At 35.9% G+C, this 13,796-nt stretch overlaps 2 protein-coding genes across 2 annotated transcripts; one reads left to right on the top strand and one right to left on the bottom strand.

Moving 5' to 3' along the window:
- The first annotated feature begins 947 nt into the window (after positions 1 to 947).
- LOC141433591 (mitotic spindle assembly checkpoint protein MAD2A-like) lies at positions 948 to 5,266 on the top strand. The gene is made up of 3 exons (XM_074095698.1): positions 948 to 1,120; positions 1,215 to 1,361; positions 2,107 to 5,266. Exons 1-3 carry the CDS (start codon positions 1,051 to 1,053, stop codon positions 2,511 to 2,513), a joined length of 624 nt encoding a protein of 207 aa, XP_073951799.1. The 5' UTR covers positions 948 to 1,050; the 3' UTR covers positions 2,514 to 5,266.
- A 3,805-nt stretch (positions 5,267 to 9,071) lies between these two features.
- LOC141433590 (toxin Bcs III 15.09-like) lies at positions 9,072 to 12,484 on the bottom strand. The gene is made up of 2 exons (XM_074095697.1): positions 12,391 to 12,484; positions 9,072 to 11,917 (listed from the first exon to the last, which is right to left on the bottom strand). Exons 1-2 carry the CDS (start codon positions 12,465 to 12,467, stop codon positions 11,803 to 11,805), a joined length of 192 nt encoding a protein of 63 aa, XP_073951798.1. The 5' UTR covers positions 12,468 to 12,484; the 3' UTR covers positions 9,072 to 11,802.
- Positions 12,485 to 13,796: the final 1,312 nt, after the last annotated feature.

The following is a 13,796-nucleotide window of genomic DNA, read 5'->3' as shown; positions in this document are numbered from 1 at the left end:
AATTAAATAACAATGAAGGACCTTCAATTTCTGTGAATTTTATTAGTCATTATCAAATATCTGACAACCAAATTTTTCTCAGCCGTGTATTAAAATAACTATAATTACAAAATAAAAATATTACTTGTCGAAAACACTGATTTATTTCGTAAAATATTAATTTATTTTTGAAACAAAGCCCTTTTATAATCTTTCAATAGCAAATAATAATATAATACTTACGAGGTTTTCAAAAAATATTAGCGCACGTCAGCGATCACACAGTAAAACTTGAGTAAGTAAACGATAGAAAGAAATTTCTTAGCGTTGTTGCGGCCGTTAATGAATGGCATCCTTGTCTATTTACGAACGCATTTTACAAGAATGAGCAAGCCAAAAATAGTTCTATCAGTTATTATCACAGATATGATATGAAGTCCGTGGTTATTATTTATATTTAAAATCGACGACGGGACGGGAGACGGTCGCTTGCCACTCAAGGGTTTTTGACAGGGTGCCGGGACACGGTCGCTTGCCACTCAACGAAATGCCGGGACCACGGCGGCAAGCGCTGGCAAGCTCACGCAAGCCTATATAGCCAAACGGGCCGTTTACACGCTTGTGCTTGTGAGAGCTTGCCGAAGCTTGGCAAGGGTGTAAATGTAGCATTAAGTCCACAAACTATAAAGAGAACAGTAGGGCTTTATAAGCGTCAGAGGCACGGTAAGATACTAAGTTTGAATTTTGCACTTCGTAGTATGGGGCCAGATTATCTTTTTATTCCTAAGTACTTCCCGTTTTTACGCCGTTAACCATTCATCATTTAGTAGAATCTTGTCACACATTATTTTGCTTGGCCCTAGCTTGGCCAAGCTTGGTCAAACTAAAATGAAATAAAAAAAACTTCGTTGCAGCTCCCGTTCCAGGTTTCAGTCCCAAACGAAACCGTGTGTCGAACAAACCAAACTGTCAAAGAAACTTCAAAACTCCAACGGACTTCGGTGTGATGTGTATTCATTGTTGAGCTATTATTTCGTTAGTTCTTTTATTCCTTTAAATAATTATTTCAAAATGTCACAACAGCAAACCAAAAATAGTATTACTCTACGTGGTTCTGCTCAAATTATCTGCGAATACCTAAGTAAGTTAAAACCTATCATTATTCTAATCGTAAAGTGAACTATTGCAAGTTTAGTTGTTTTTGTAGTTGTATTATGATTTTTTTACCATTTCAGAATACGCGATCAACTCAGTTCTGTTCCAAAGAGGTTTATATCCCCCTGAAACGTTCAAGGCAGAGCAGCAATATGGAATAACACTGCTCATTTCAGAAGATGCTCAAATAAAGAGCTTTCTGACCAATCTCCTTACACAGAGCGAAGGTATACTTCTTTGGATATATGCATACCGAATTTCCACGTGTCGAGCTTAAGCACAGACCAATTCAGCGTTTATGAGCTATGTTAAGCCAAATAGTACAAGTGGAACTGGAGGTGTGAGCCTATGTCCAACAGTGGACGTCCTACGGCTGATATGATGATGAAATACAAGTCTGGCCAGTCTGGTTTTTTTTTTCGAGGCTTAAGTGCACCTGTGTGGCTATGCCAGCCTCATTGAAAGACTCAATACTTCCAAAACATTGAGATGTCCAGATTATCTGGTCTGTTTTGTTGGGCTTTTAGTTAATTGGGTGAACCTGTCCGCTGCCACCATAGAACATAACAATTTAAGTTATGTTTAAACAATTAACAATAATTACAGATTTTGCTTTGTAGTGTCCAAACTTTTAAGCTTTTCTATATTGGAGCTTGGCAACATGTAAATAAAAACATTACTTCCAGCACATATTTTATTTTGGTGGCCTTTTTGAAATCTTAGATTTCAACTTTTAAATACATATGTAATTGAGATCCTATGGTTCAACAAATTGAATCATGGCCCAGGGTGGAACCGTTTAATAATCAACAAACAATAGTTCGCCTGTATAAATTATGTAAGTGCACAAATTATCAGTGTGCATTATTGACATAATATCCCAGTGTATACAGATGTAAATGAACTGCACCCCATTAGTGCCTCATTTAACAATTCTCTTCTAAAATAAACGTACCACTTTCCTCCTTCCAGAGTGGATAGTCAAGAAAAAAGTCAGCAAACTGTCTCTCATAATCCTCAACGTGGCAAACAAAGAAGTCCTTGAGTGTTGGGACTTCAACGTTCAGTACGAAGATGGAGACGCCGCATTGTCAAAGGAAAAGAATGAAACAGTGAGCAGTAAAGAATTAAAAAAGATACAGCAGGAAATAAGAGATGTTATGTTACAAGTAGCTGCTACGATATCTTACTTACCGTTCCTTGACTGTCGATGTTCATTTGATGTACTAGTACATGCCAAAACGGATTGCGATGTGCCAGAAAAGTGGGCGGAGGCTGAACCAGTAGCTATACAGAATGCACAGAATGTTCAGTTCAAAGCGTTCTCCACTGGTCTCAACAAAGTAGAAACTGTAGTTAGTTATAAGTTGATTGATTAGATTGGTTTAAGTTTAGTTTTAGGCAGCTGTGTCATTCAGTCTGTGTTGTAATTGAAATGACACTTGATTTTAAGTGCAGCATGTATGTTTTGTTTTGTGTATGAAATGTAAATTTTTGATGTATCAAGTACAGGTTGATTCATGTGAGCTAGCACAAATGGATTGAATGAGTGAATGAAATTAACTATATGTTACTTGTTTGAATACACTTCACACAAATATGAAAATGTCTGGACATCAGTCATTTACATAAATGTCTAAGTGACATTCATCATCATCCCAGCCTATATACGTCCCACTGCTGGGCACAGGCCTCCTCTCAGAACAAGAGGGCTTGGGCCATAGTTCCCACGCGGGCCCAGTGTGGACATTACTTTCGTTGAATTTATTTGAGCCAGCTCTTTTGAATCAATCTGTAGTTTAGTTAGTGATTACAGACGTCCCATAGAGAATATGTCTAGACATGTGCAGTATTTTAAGTGAAAATTTAATTGTTTTCATACATTAAGTAATAATCATTAGCATATTCAGTGCTGGGAACATGATAGTTAGGTTCTCTCTATATATATATAGGCAGTTTTCGCTACAAAGCGTAAAAACGCTACTATATGTAATGGCGAATATGTCAACCAATGACCACCCACATAATAATTTCGCATAAATAACATTTATCAACTGTCAATTAATTGAGTACGTAATTTCGAAAACCGTTTGTTCATTTATTTATTTATATGGTAATCCAAGAATCCAACCTTTTTATGTAGAATGTTATTTAAACAACGATTTATGTAATATCTTTGTACGATGTGAAATTTAAATATTACATAACTGTACCTAGTGTAAAAATTTATAACAAGTTCGCTTTTAGTCACTTTTTTGCTTGCAACTCTATATTGTTATTATAATTTGTAAATGTGAGTTGGTGAGTGTATATCTATACTAATATTATAAAGATGTTATTTTAATTTTTTTGTTAGCTGCAGTAGTGTCCCTTTACTGGAATATGAATATCTTTGTAAATTATTTTACAAAAACATTTATAATTATTGTGTTTTTAACTACCTCATCTACCTGTGCTTAGTATGATTGTATGAAGGTTGGATGAGCACAGCTGCCTTATGTTAAGCACAAGTGTAGTATAGTATAATTAACAAAACCTAAATTGAATGATTGTCTATCTGAGTATCACAAAATTATTAAGTACAGGTTGATTCAAAAAGCGAAATCATTCTTATTTGATATTATCTAATACCTTTCTTAAGAAATATTAAGATAAAATTGTGATTGTTACATGCCAGGGATGTAGTTACTTTTCGAGTTTTATATAGTTTTTGATAGCAGTGGCGTGTAGTCAGCGGCGGCCTTAACCATTGCGAGGCTCCGGGCGGCATGTCTTTGCGAGGCCCTTTGTCCTTCGTGAAAAGTATGTGATGCGAAAACATGTTAAAAAATCTATATTTTTAAAATTTGCTTGGGTTGTTGCTCGAGGCCCTTGCAAGAGCGAGGCCCCATGCGATTGCTCTGTTCGCCACCCCCTAAGGCCGCCGCTGCGTGTAGTGTACATTTTCTTTAGGCAACCCGAAGACTGAATGACTTCGGATAAGTATGACAGAAGTTAGCACTCAACCTTTACCTTTTGCCATCACTTACGTCACGTTGAAAAATAGGCATTCCGGTGATAATCGAGTTGTAAGGCACGCTACTGGAGGGTAGTAACATGGCGATCTGCGGTTAATTCTATTGTTACACAGTTTAATGCATGTTGTCTCCATCAAAATACCTTTGTACTGATCAGGTAGTTCTATGAGCGTTTCAGCAAATATTATAAATGCGAAAGTGTGTTTGTGTTTTTGGCATAGATATAGTTTGTGGGCCAAAGATTAAAGAAACAGCCGACCATTGGGGCAGAAAAGTTCTCTGCGACCGCGAATCGGCAAGAACGGTATAGGTCGTCCCACGAGATAAAGCTAAAAGCCGCGGGTTCACGGTGGATGCAGGCCGCTTCCAGAAGAGGCTTTGCGGTCTATGGTCTATTAATTTCTTCAACAGAGGATATAGGTTGAAACGCTCGTAGTACAGTCAGCATCAAAAGTAGCGGATCACTTTCTTGCTCTGTCGCATTGACACATTGACAATCTTGCATGGCGTTAGTAGGTACGTGGCTGTAAAACGGCAAAGTACGAAAGTGTATAGCTACTTTTGGTGATGACTGTACTATCTAATTAAACCAATGGCTTTTCAACATATCGCACGTAAATTTACATTTTCTAGAAAGCTGAAGAAAAATCACTATCATAATCAACAATTTTAGATTTAATAGTGTTTCTAATTGGCTATTAGGTTTTATAAATCTAACTCTTTTTGGTGTAGAACATCATTTTATGGTATGGTTTTTATTTTGTACATAACTTCAGTGAACTAATTTTACTTTTATAGCTTTTACATTTTGTACTATTTCCACTTTTATTTAATAGCCAATGTCAAGACCTTTTGTTATGTAATTTTGAATCTTATTTCATAAGGTATACAGCTTGTTTCACACGATTGGCTTTTAAATGTTAGTGAAAAATTATACATAGTATTTTAATTCGTAAGTAACATTAAAATAAATATGTACTTAGTTAAAACATATTTATTTATTTTAATTTTCCTATTTTGCTTGCCGTTAGGTTATATCAGATATTTTCAAAAAACATTCTGAAATTGGGCTCATAGTGGTTTAAAAGAAAAGAAATATTAGATTGATAACCAAGGGTGGAAAGTGACCCATTTCACCTGAGATATTCCAATAGTTCGAGGGGAAATGGGTAATTTCTACTTTTCATTTCGACTGTGAGAAAAGTAAAATAGTACAAAAAAATAGAATATCATTAAATTGCGTTTCAGTATTCAGTAAATTGAATTTACTTATATCCAACCTCCAACGGTACCTTTACGACCTGGCCACTTGCCTCGGCCGAGTATAAAAAAAAATCGAGTTGGTCACGACCAAGGAGTTTATATGCCTACAAAACTGGAGGTTGAACGCGTTGAAGTTTGACCTTTGTTACTATTTATATATTCCATCTCTTTCTTAACCTAACTAAAGTGGTATATGTTCGTGTTGTAATAAAGATCAAATTCCTTGTTTTAAACGGATGTTCGGCGTTCAACCTCCAGTGTTGTATATAAGCTCCTTCGTGACGTGCATCTAGATGGCCATGCCGAAACGTGAAAAAAAAAATACTTTCCACCCTAGAGATGAAAACGCAATTTTCCACCCGGCTATCTACCCATGAAAATTAAACTTTCCGAACAGGAGAGATGAAAACACTTTTGTACTTTAATAATTCATTTATTATATAACAAACTAAGCACTTACAAAATAGCAATTTAAAGTTACAATAAATAACATCTATTCAGCAAATAATACTGTACAAAAATTGTTAATACAACTTAACATTTCATCGGGCAGTATCGGAACGCATCAAAAGATGGCGCTAAGCTCAAGCGTTGAGCCAACTTACCTGGAAATGATTCTAGATGGCGTACGCAGCCAAAAAGTTTATCAATATTGTGCCCTATTCATTAATTAGAATACTTAGAATTGATGTTAAATTGGTTTGTTTAAGCCTAGCTTAGTCTTTACATCGTGCCACATCCTCTCCCAATGCTACAAAGTCATGCGGCATTCGCTACATTGCAAAAGCAGCTGTGATAGTTCAGTACATAGCACTTTCTATGATTTTTAACCTAGATATTTAAAGTAAGTATACTGTGAATTTTTATGTTGCACGATTTTAAATGTTTATTTCTTTCGCCATGAGGTATAGATTAGTTCTGATTTATTCGAGTATAATAATTATAAATAACCCTGCTGTCAAAATCGCGAGCCTTGCTTTGATGGTAAGGGTAAAACATAAAATAATATTCACCCACGCTCTTAGAATTGTCGAATCTGAACAATCCTGTTATAATGACGATATTAGTTAGTTAAAATATTATAAGTTCACTGGTGAACTGAGATTCAGTAATTTTTTTAATATATTATTAAGTAGATGTCGCTACTAATTTGCCCACTCAACTGATCAGTCCGGACGATATTTTGTCACTTTTGTCATGGAATATTCTCAATAGTAACTTTTTGAAGCTTCGAGGTCAAAATTATTACTTGCCCAAGATCGGAGAATTCTGAAAAAATGCCACTCGCTCGTTACGTATATGTATAAATATACATATTTCGAGACTCATATTTATTTTTAATTTACCTACTGAAATTTAATCAAAACGCTTTTTAAAAACTGCGGCATAATGGAAGCGGGTGAATCTAAGATCGTTTAAACGGTTTTAAGAGAAACTATGAATGCTGCATCAGAACAGCTAACAGAAGCTGATGCGTTTATTGCCCTTCTATCTTGTTGGTTCTTTAAAAAAATATGGCTCTATCCATTGGAGGACAATTTTGCCAGTGTCTAGTAGTTTTTGCCGTTGTACGGTAAAAAAAATCTAGAAAACGAAATATGAGAGGTAACGGTGGATGAACGATGACAGCGCGAAATCGCAGCCCCTTCTATCTTGCTACCACCGGTTTATCTAGTGCAGGCGTTTTCAACCTTTTGGTTTTAACGGCACACTTTTAGTTCATCAAAGTTTCACCACGGCACGCCAGTAAAAAATAGCCAAGTACCTAAAGGGTTCCATACAGTATACCCATAATATGTATAACAAAACGGACATCGGAGGCTTATTAATAGGGTCTCGTTGACACCTTTTGTATGAATCGCATACACTTCGCGGCGATCGCGGCACACCTGAAAATATACGCGGCACACGGTGTGCCGCAGCACACCGATTGAAAACCTTTGAACTAGTGTGCTTGTCACTGGGTCCTTCCTGAATTAAAAGGCGTCAATGCTAGCCGTCTGTTACAGAAAAGTCTTATAACTTTACAAAGACCAAGACACTGGCTGTATCTATAAAAGTTCGTTGGCAATCACTATACCATTATAATATCATCGAACCTCTTTATTTTAAACCTCTCTGAATTTATCGAAAATACAAAACCCGTAACCCCCCCCCCCGTAAAAGTAACAAATTTGGAGTTGAAATAAAAAATACAAAAAGACTCCAAAAAACCAACCATACTTTCTGAATTTTCCCAACGTGATTAAAACAGTATGTCCTTTTTTATTGCATGTGAAAAAGAAACGCATTACGAAGCGGTTAGTATGTCTAGCTCTCCTGGAATGCTGTCTTGACAATATACAATCCTTTTCGTAGTAGGGGCTGGCTGATGCATGGTATACTATATTGGATAACTTATCAATATTGTGATGAACTGTTACATGTTCAAAGCTGAAGAAAGGACTAGTTGCGAGTTAGGAAGTGGCTTTCATAACATTAGTCCACTATGATTGTCTTGCTCTCCTTTGTAATAGAAGTTAGGTGCGCCATCTATCGTTAGAATCTGGAAATACCTATGGTTACGATTGTTTAACACTAGATGGCGCTTATCGTTGAGTTTAATTTTAAATATTGGCGTCCTTCTTTTAAAATGCTAATGAATCTGGTAAACGTGGCGTTTCGCTGTGAAGAATTCTTCATAAGTATCCCGTATAGTATTCAAATCAGTTTCAGTCGTTTCGTTGTGTGGTCCATTCACCTCCACACCGGTTCGTTCATGCCTGAAGAAAAAAAAAGATTGAGTGTCGTTTGTTTTTAGGCACATGCGACATATTAATTTGATTTTATACCTTGTTATCTCACAACAAATAAAAAGTTTATTACTGAGAAGAGAGAGATTGCAGCCCCATTAATGCATGCTTTATTAGTACTGCATAAAGCATTGATTAGTTTAAAGTATACACTACATTATTATATTGTTCAACACAACTTAGATCGCTTCTCAACTTATTAGTTTAGAAATAGATGTTTCAGTGAACTGTGGGTATTTTAAATGTTGATGTAAATAAAGGCCGTTTGTCCATCGCTGCTGCCAAAAGTAAGAGATAAATGACGATGCCAAACGAAGTACCGCTATTAGGGTATGTAGGGCCATAGGTATGGGTTTTCAGTGGCAAGATGGGCATATTAACTTGTTTTACTTATTTAATTTACATTTAGGTATATACGTAGGTATCAGATTTCTCGGAAGCGGTGGACTAACTGCTTTATTAATTTTATTTGACGGATAAATGTGATTCCGTCTCCGTCTATTCGAACAAAACAAACAGAGACGGCATCACATTTAATTTAATCAATGGAAAACTAATTGTATTTTTTTGTAATTTATATCTAAGTAGTGTCATACTTCATATTAAATGTAACTTTAACCTTTGTTAAATTCAACTTAACTGTCAAATTATAAAAAAAACAATCTGTAAGTATTTTATATAAAAATGGCGACACATTTAAAAGTGGCTCCACTTATAAAAAAAATCCAAACAAAAAAATATGTAGACATAAATAAGTTGGATTTTCACTAGGTGTGTAGGTACTAGATTATTTTAAGGTATCAAGTTACATTTATATACTAAGGTATCAAGTTACATTTATATACTTGTACAAAAATGAGTGCGGGGTGTTATATCAGTGCAAAAAAAACTTAATTTAGAATACATACCATTTATTGTTTTTCGAATTGTGCTCTCAGTCTATTTTAGGTCAAATACTTGCAACATTTTTTGATTAGGGGGCTAAAATAACATAGATAGTATGATACTGTGTGCCCACATAAAAAATGATACAGGTAAAGGAAAACTTAAAAGAAAAACAAAATATCTCCTCTCTGTTAATTCCAACACTCATTCTTTTATTGTGATTTTGTTTGACCCATTACATAGACTTAACCGAATAGAACGCATCTTTATATTTGTTGTGAGACAATACTTGGGTGAAAGGTGATGTGAAGTCACAAAAACCCAAACTGTCAAATGACTTTGTCTATGATTTATTTCTCACGTTTATTTTTTTAATGTGACCTCACTTAACCTTCGGCTTAATGCCCAAAAATCCTCAATCGCATAAAAATAAATAGTCCCTTTCTACTTTAATTACACATAAATAATGAACTTAATAATTAATAGAAGTACTTTATACAAAATGAAATATCAAACAATAACAAAACTATGTAAGTTCGGTCCCATATTATAATAGCGTTGAATGATTGCTTGAAATAGAGTAGAAAAAAAAACCATCATAAACTCGACTATCATTCAAATTAGCAGTAAGTACTCATAAAATCATACATAATTAATAAAATTAAGTTAGGTCTACCTAGCTAGTTAAACTGTGTTTTGACTAGGTGGATTGAAATAGGACCAATAATTTGTAACGGAATATTTTCAGACCTTTATTTATTAATTTTAGAGAATCCCTTTACTTGCTATGCGAACTATGTTATATTAAGTTTTAATAATAATAGTAACTATATTCATTTTATTTTTAAGAATACAATCCTTCAAATTTGCTTAAAATTATGCAAAAGATGCAGTTTCAATTAAAATTGTTCACACATAAAGCCACAAAGTATACCTAATGTTCTTCAAGGCTCTTATCGGTCAGTATAAAATTCGAGCAAAAAAAAATTGTCTATAGATTATTATAGTTATAAAATTAGAACAACTGACTGACAATCGCAAAGTTACGATTGCAATATTCGCATAGCAAATAAAGTTAGTATTTTGGTTATATTTTTTAAGTAAACCCTTATCCTATTAGATATGTACACAATTTGAAAGTCTCAGAAAATTACAGACTATCAAACCTTAATTGTTAATATTTAAAAAAAATACAAATAGTAATAACTATGTGTACATAATAATGTAAAATATTTACAACATCAGTGAATTAGGATATAATTTTGAACAAAGGATAAAAATGAACAAAAAAATCGTGACCTATGTTTAGTTAAATCTACACGTATAAGCGTCTAATTATTCATAAACTGCATTAAGAGTTTGTAAAAACTTAATATAACAATCTCACCGGGCCAGCCGTTCGCTAATTTAAAATATTTTAAAGCTAAAATATGAAAATAACAGCTAAATGCGGTAATTGGGCATACAACCCAAACAGGAACATCATGTTTTCTCGACAATAATGAGAGAATCAAGAGTTTCCCGAGTATTTCACCAGGTAGAAGCTAAAATTAGATGTTTACGATTTAAATAACCACGCTAACAGCTGGCCCCTTATACTTACAGCATTCAAAATGTAGGTATGTTATATTTTTAGCCATTCTCTTTCATTTCAAATGCTTTCGAAGTCACAATCAATCATTAGCAAAATGATTTACCAAAAGCGCGTCTCATTAAAAATTTAATATCCTATTACATATTTACTTTTATAAGTAATATTCGAAATTAGAAAAATATCTACAAAAGTGCATTAGTGAACTCAAATGAGAAAATAATGTGCGTAAATCTATAAAAAATAAACTAACCATAGACGAATCGTGATTCGATTGTCAAACACTAATTTACAGTCCAACATTCGAATGCATCGAACGTAGGTACCTAACGTCTCGAGCAATTATAATAAAAACTGGAACAAGGTGGGTTATACCACAAAATTGAAAAATACTGAAGGTCCACTCAATGCTCGATCTCCTAAGTCTTTTAGCATATCGCATAAGTATTTGTCACAACACACGTCTCAAACACGTTCGTGTAAAAGTGTCAAAACAATGACAACAGTATGTTGCCAATAGCCCCCGCTAGAGGCGCTGCCAATTTGGCGGTTTTGGTAATTCAGACGTTTATTCGAACGTCTTTGAAACTTTTCGTTATGTCAAAACCTTACACTGTAGACTCGCAACTTAATAGAAAGACCACTTCAGTACTAACTCGAAGCATGAAATTTAAGCGCTCTTACAGATGTGATATGTAAGCGAAATTACATGCCGAGTACCTAATAGTTGGTAATATTAGCGAAATAGGTCTCAAAGAGCGGAAACGCATTTTCTACATTGCTATTGCAAGTGTATTGCAATGTCTCGCGGGCCGCTTATTAAAACTTTTTAGACTTTTCAGATGAATTCTTAACGAGAAGTGATTGGTTTTCAAACCCCTTTAGCCATTTTTTACTGTATAAATGCTTTACTGAATACAATTTTTCTGACGCTCGCCATCGCGATCAAAATGACAGACTTTGCATACAAAAACTGTCTGATGATTGCAATCGCGAGCGTCAGAAACGTTAAGCACTACGGCCTCAGGTAGTAGAAGTTCTAGTAAGCGGCTAGCAGATCAAGAGTTCCTCTGCCGTGACCTAGTTCAGATAGTATTGTGGTGTCGCGCCGTAACGCCAGCTAACAGTAGTAGGACGTGGAAAGCCCCAGTTTGCAACTAAAGGAATGATACATACTGCTGCTATTCGAAATATCCTTGTTCTCGCAGCGTTGGCCGTTGAAGCCCTCCGGACATCTGGAAAGGAATGTTCAAAACATAAATGAGGCAGTCGGTGGTACAACACTGAGACTACGCTAGCTGGCGCGGTTGACACTGAGCGGGTGGGTGTCTATTGAAAAGTTAAGCAGCGCTATCTGCACGAGTCATGTGCGACGGATTTTACCTGTAGGGCTACTATGAAACTCGAAACTCGAAGTTCGTATCGTGCGGTCCCTCTTACACTTATACTATATACTACGAGAGCGAGAGGGTCAGTACGATACGAAGTTCGAGTTTCGAGTTTCGTAGTGGCCCTGCTGCACCCGCGCCCGTAGGCGTGCGCCGTTCCGTGCACCCACGCCATCTATCCAAGCTTGCTCTACCATAGATTATTTTTGTTTGCTGTAAAATGTAAGCCTTAAAAAAACATCGAGGCTTACTAAGAGCGAAATAGTATACACACAAGATATGATATTTTCGAAACTTAGTAGAGAAGATTATTTACTTACTTGCAAGCTTGCTCTTGCACAAGCTCGAAGTACAGGCAAGTGCCTCCGTTGAGACAGTAAGAAGACGGGTCTGGCATCGGGCACGGAGCGCCCAATGTTGCTGAAAATTTAAAAAGGGTACTATTAAAACACGTTATTCAAAACCCCATAATCGTAAATTACAAATGTAATTTCGCACATAAATTTCGAAAAAGTCGGTGGTGCGAACCCCGGTTTGAACCCACGACCCTGTGCTTGAGAGGCCATAGGTCAAACCACTAGGCCACCACGGCTGTTTTTTTTTTTTTTGGTATAGGGGGCAAACGAGCAGGCGGATCGCCTGATGGTAAGCGATTACCGTCGCCCATGGACACCTGCAACACCAGAAGAGTCACAAGTGCGTTGCCGGCCTTTAAGGTAGGAGTACGCTCTTTTCTTGAAAACTTGAAGGTCATATCGGTGTTTTCAATAATAAGATACGTAATATGCATTTGAAGCGGTGGTTGTGTAGATATTTATTGCCTCGACTGTACTAGCGATAAGTACTAACGATTGAATAATGTGGACAATTTCTGTAGCGCCCTGATTGTTCGCTCTACAAACCCATATCATAAGGAGTATCGGGCACAAGGATTTTATTAGAACTAGGTGAATCCGAAACGTTGAGCGTGCTGATACGATACCTACTAAATAATTATACTCTCGCGTGAATCTAGTAAACAAATTTTACTTTTCACGTTGCTATACTACTCCGTTTAATTTAAGGTTTGAATTAACGGTCAAATTGTAACACACGTTTCTCGGTATTTCGAACACAAATTGACTAAAAATACCTACATCATCCATCATCCCAGCCTATATAAGTCCCACTGCAGGGCACAGGCCTCCTCTCAGAATGAGAGGGCTTGGGCAGTAGTTCACACGCGGGCCCAGTGCGGATTGGGAAGTTCACACACACCATTGAATTCCTTCGCAGGTTTGAAAAAGTACCTACATGTACATTTATTAGCGGTATTTATTACGCTTTTGTTTTTACTATAGAAGTTAAAGTTAAGTTTTAAATAGTTTCATTGTTTCATTTAAAACGTGCGCAAATTTTACCGTTAAGTTTCAAGTGTGAAAATAAATGGAGTATATAGACATACCCAGAGCGTTGGATCTGTAATAAGGTAAATTGACTGCTCATCACAATAATGCCCAATGAAGGTTTTTCGACAGGCGAAGTATCGCTAGATGGCGTTAGTATAATTTCTATCACGCTTGTGATTGGTTATATGCCTAAATGAGCCAATCGCAAGCAAGACTGAAACGTCAAACGAACCTTACGATACTAACGCCATCTAGCGATATTTCGCCTGTCGAAAAACCCTTATTAATGACACCCTGCTGTCATCTGTTTTTAAACCCGTAACTAAAAAAAGGGTGTT

The sequence above is a fragment of the Choristoneura fumiferana genome, chromosome 12, assembly GCF_025370935.1.
Source record: "Choristoneura fumiferana chromosome 12, NRCan_CFum_1, whole genome shotgun sequence".
NCBI classification, from domain to species: Eukaryota; Metazoa; Arthropoda; class Insecta; order Lepidoptera; family Tortricidae; genus Choristoneura; species Choristoneura fumiferana.
This window is presented reverse-complemented; position numbering and strand designations above follow the sequence as displayed.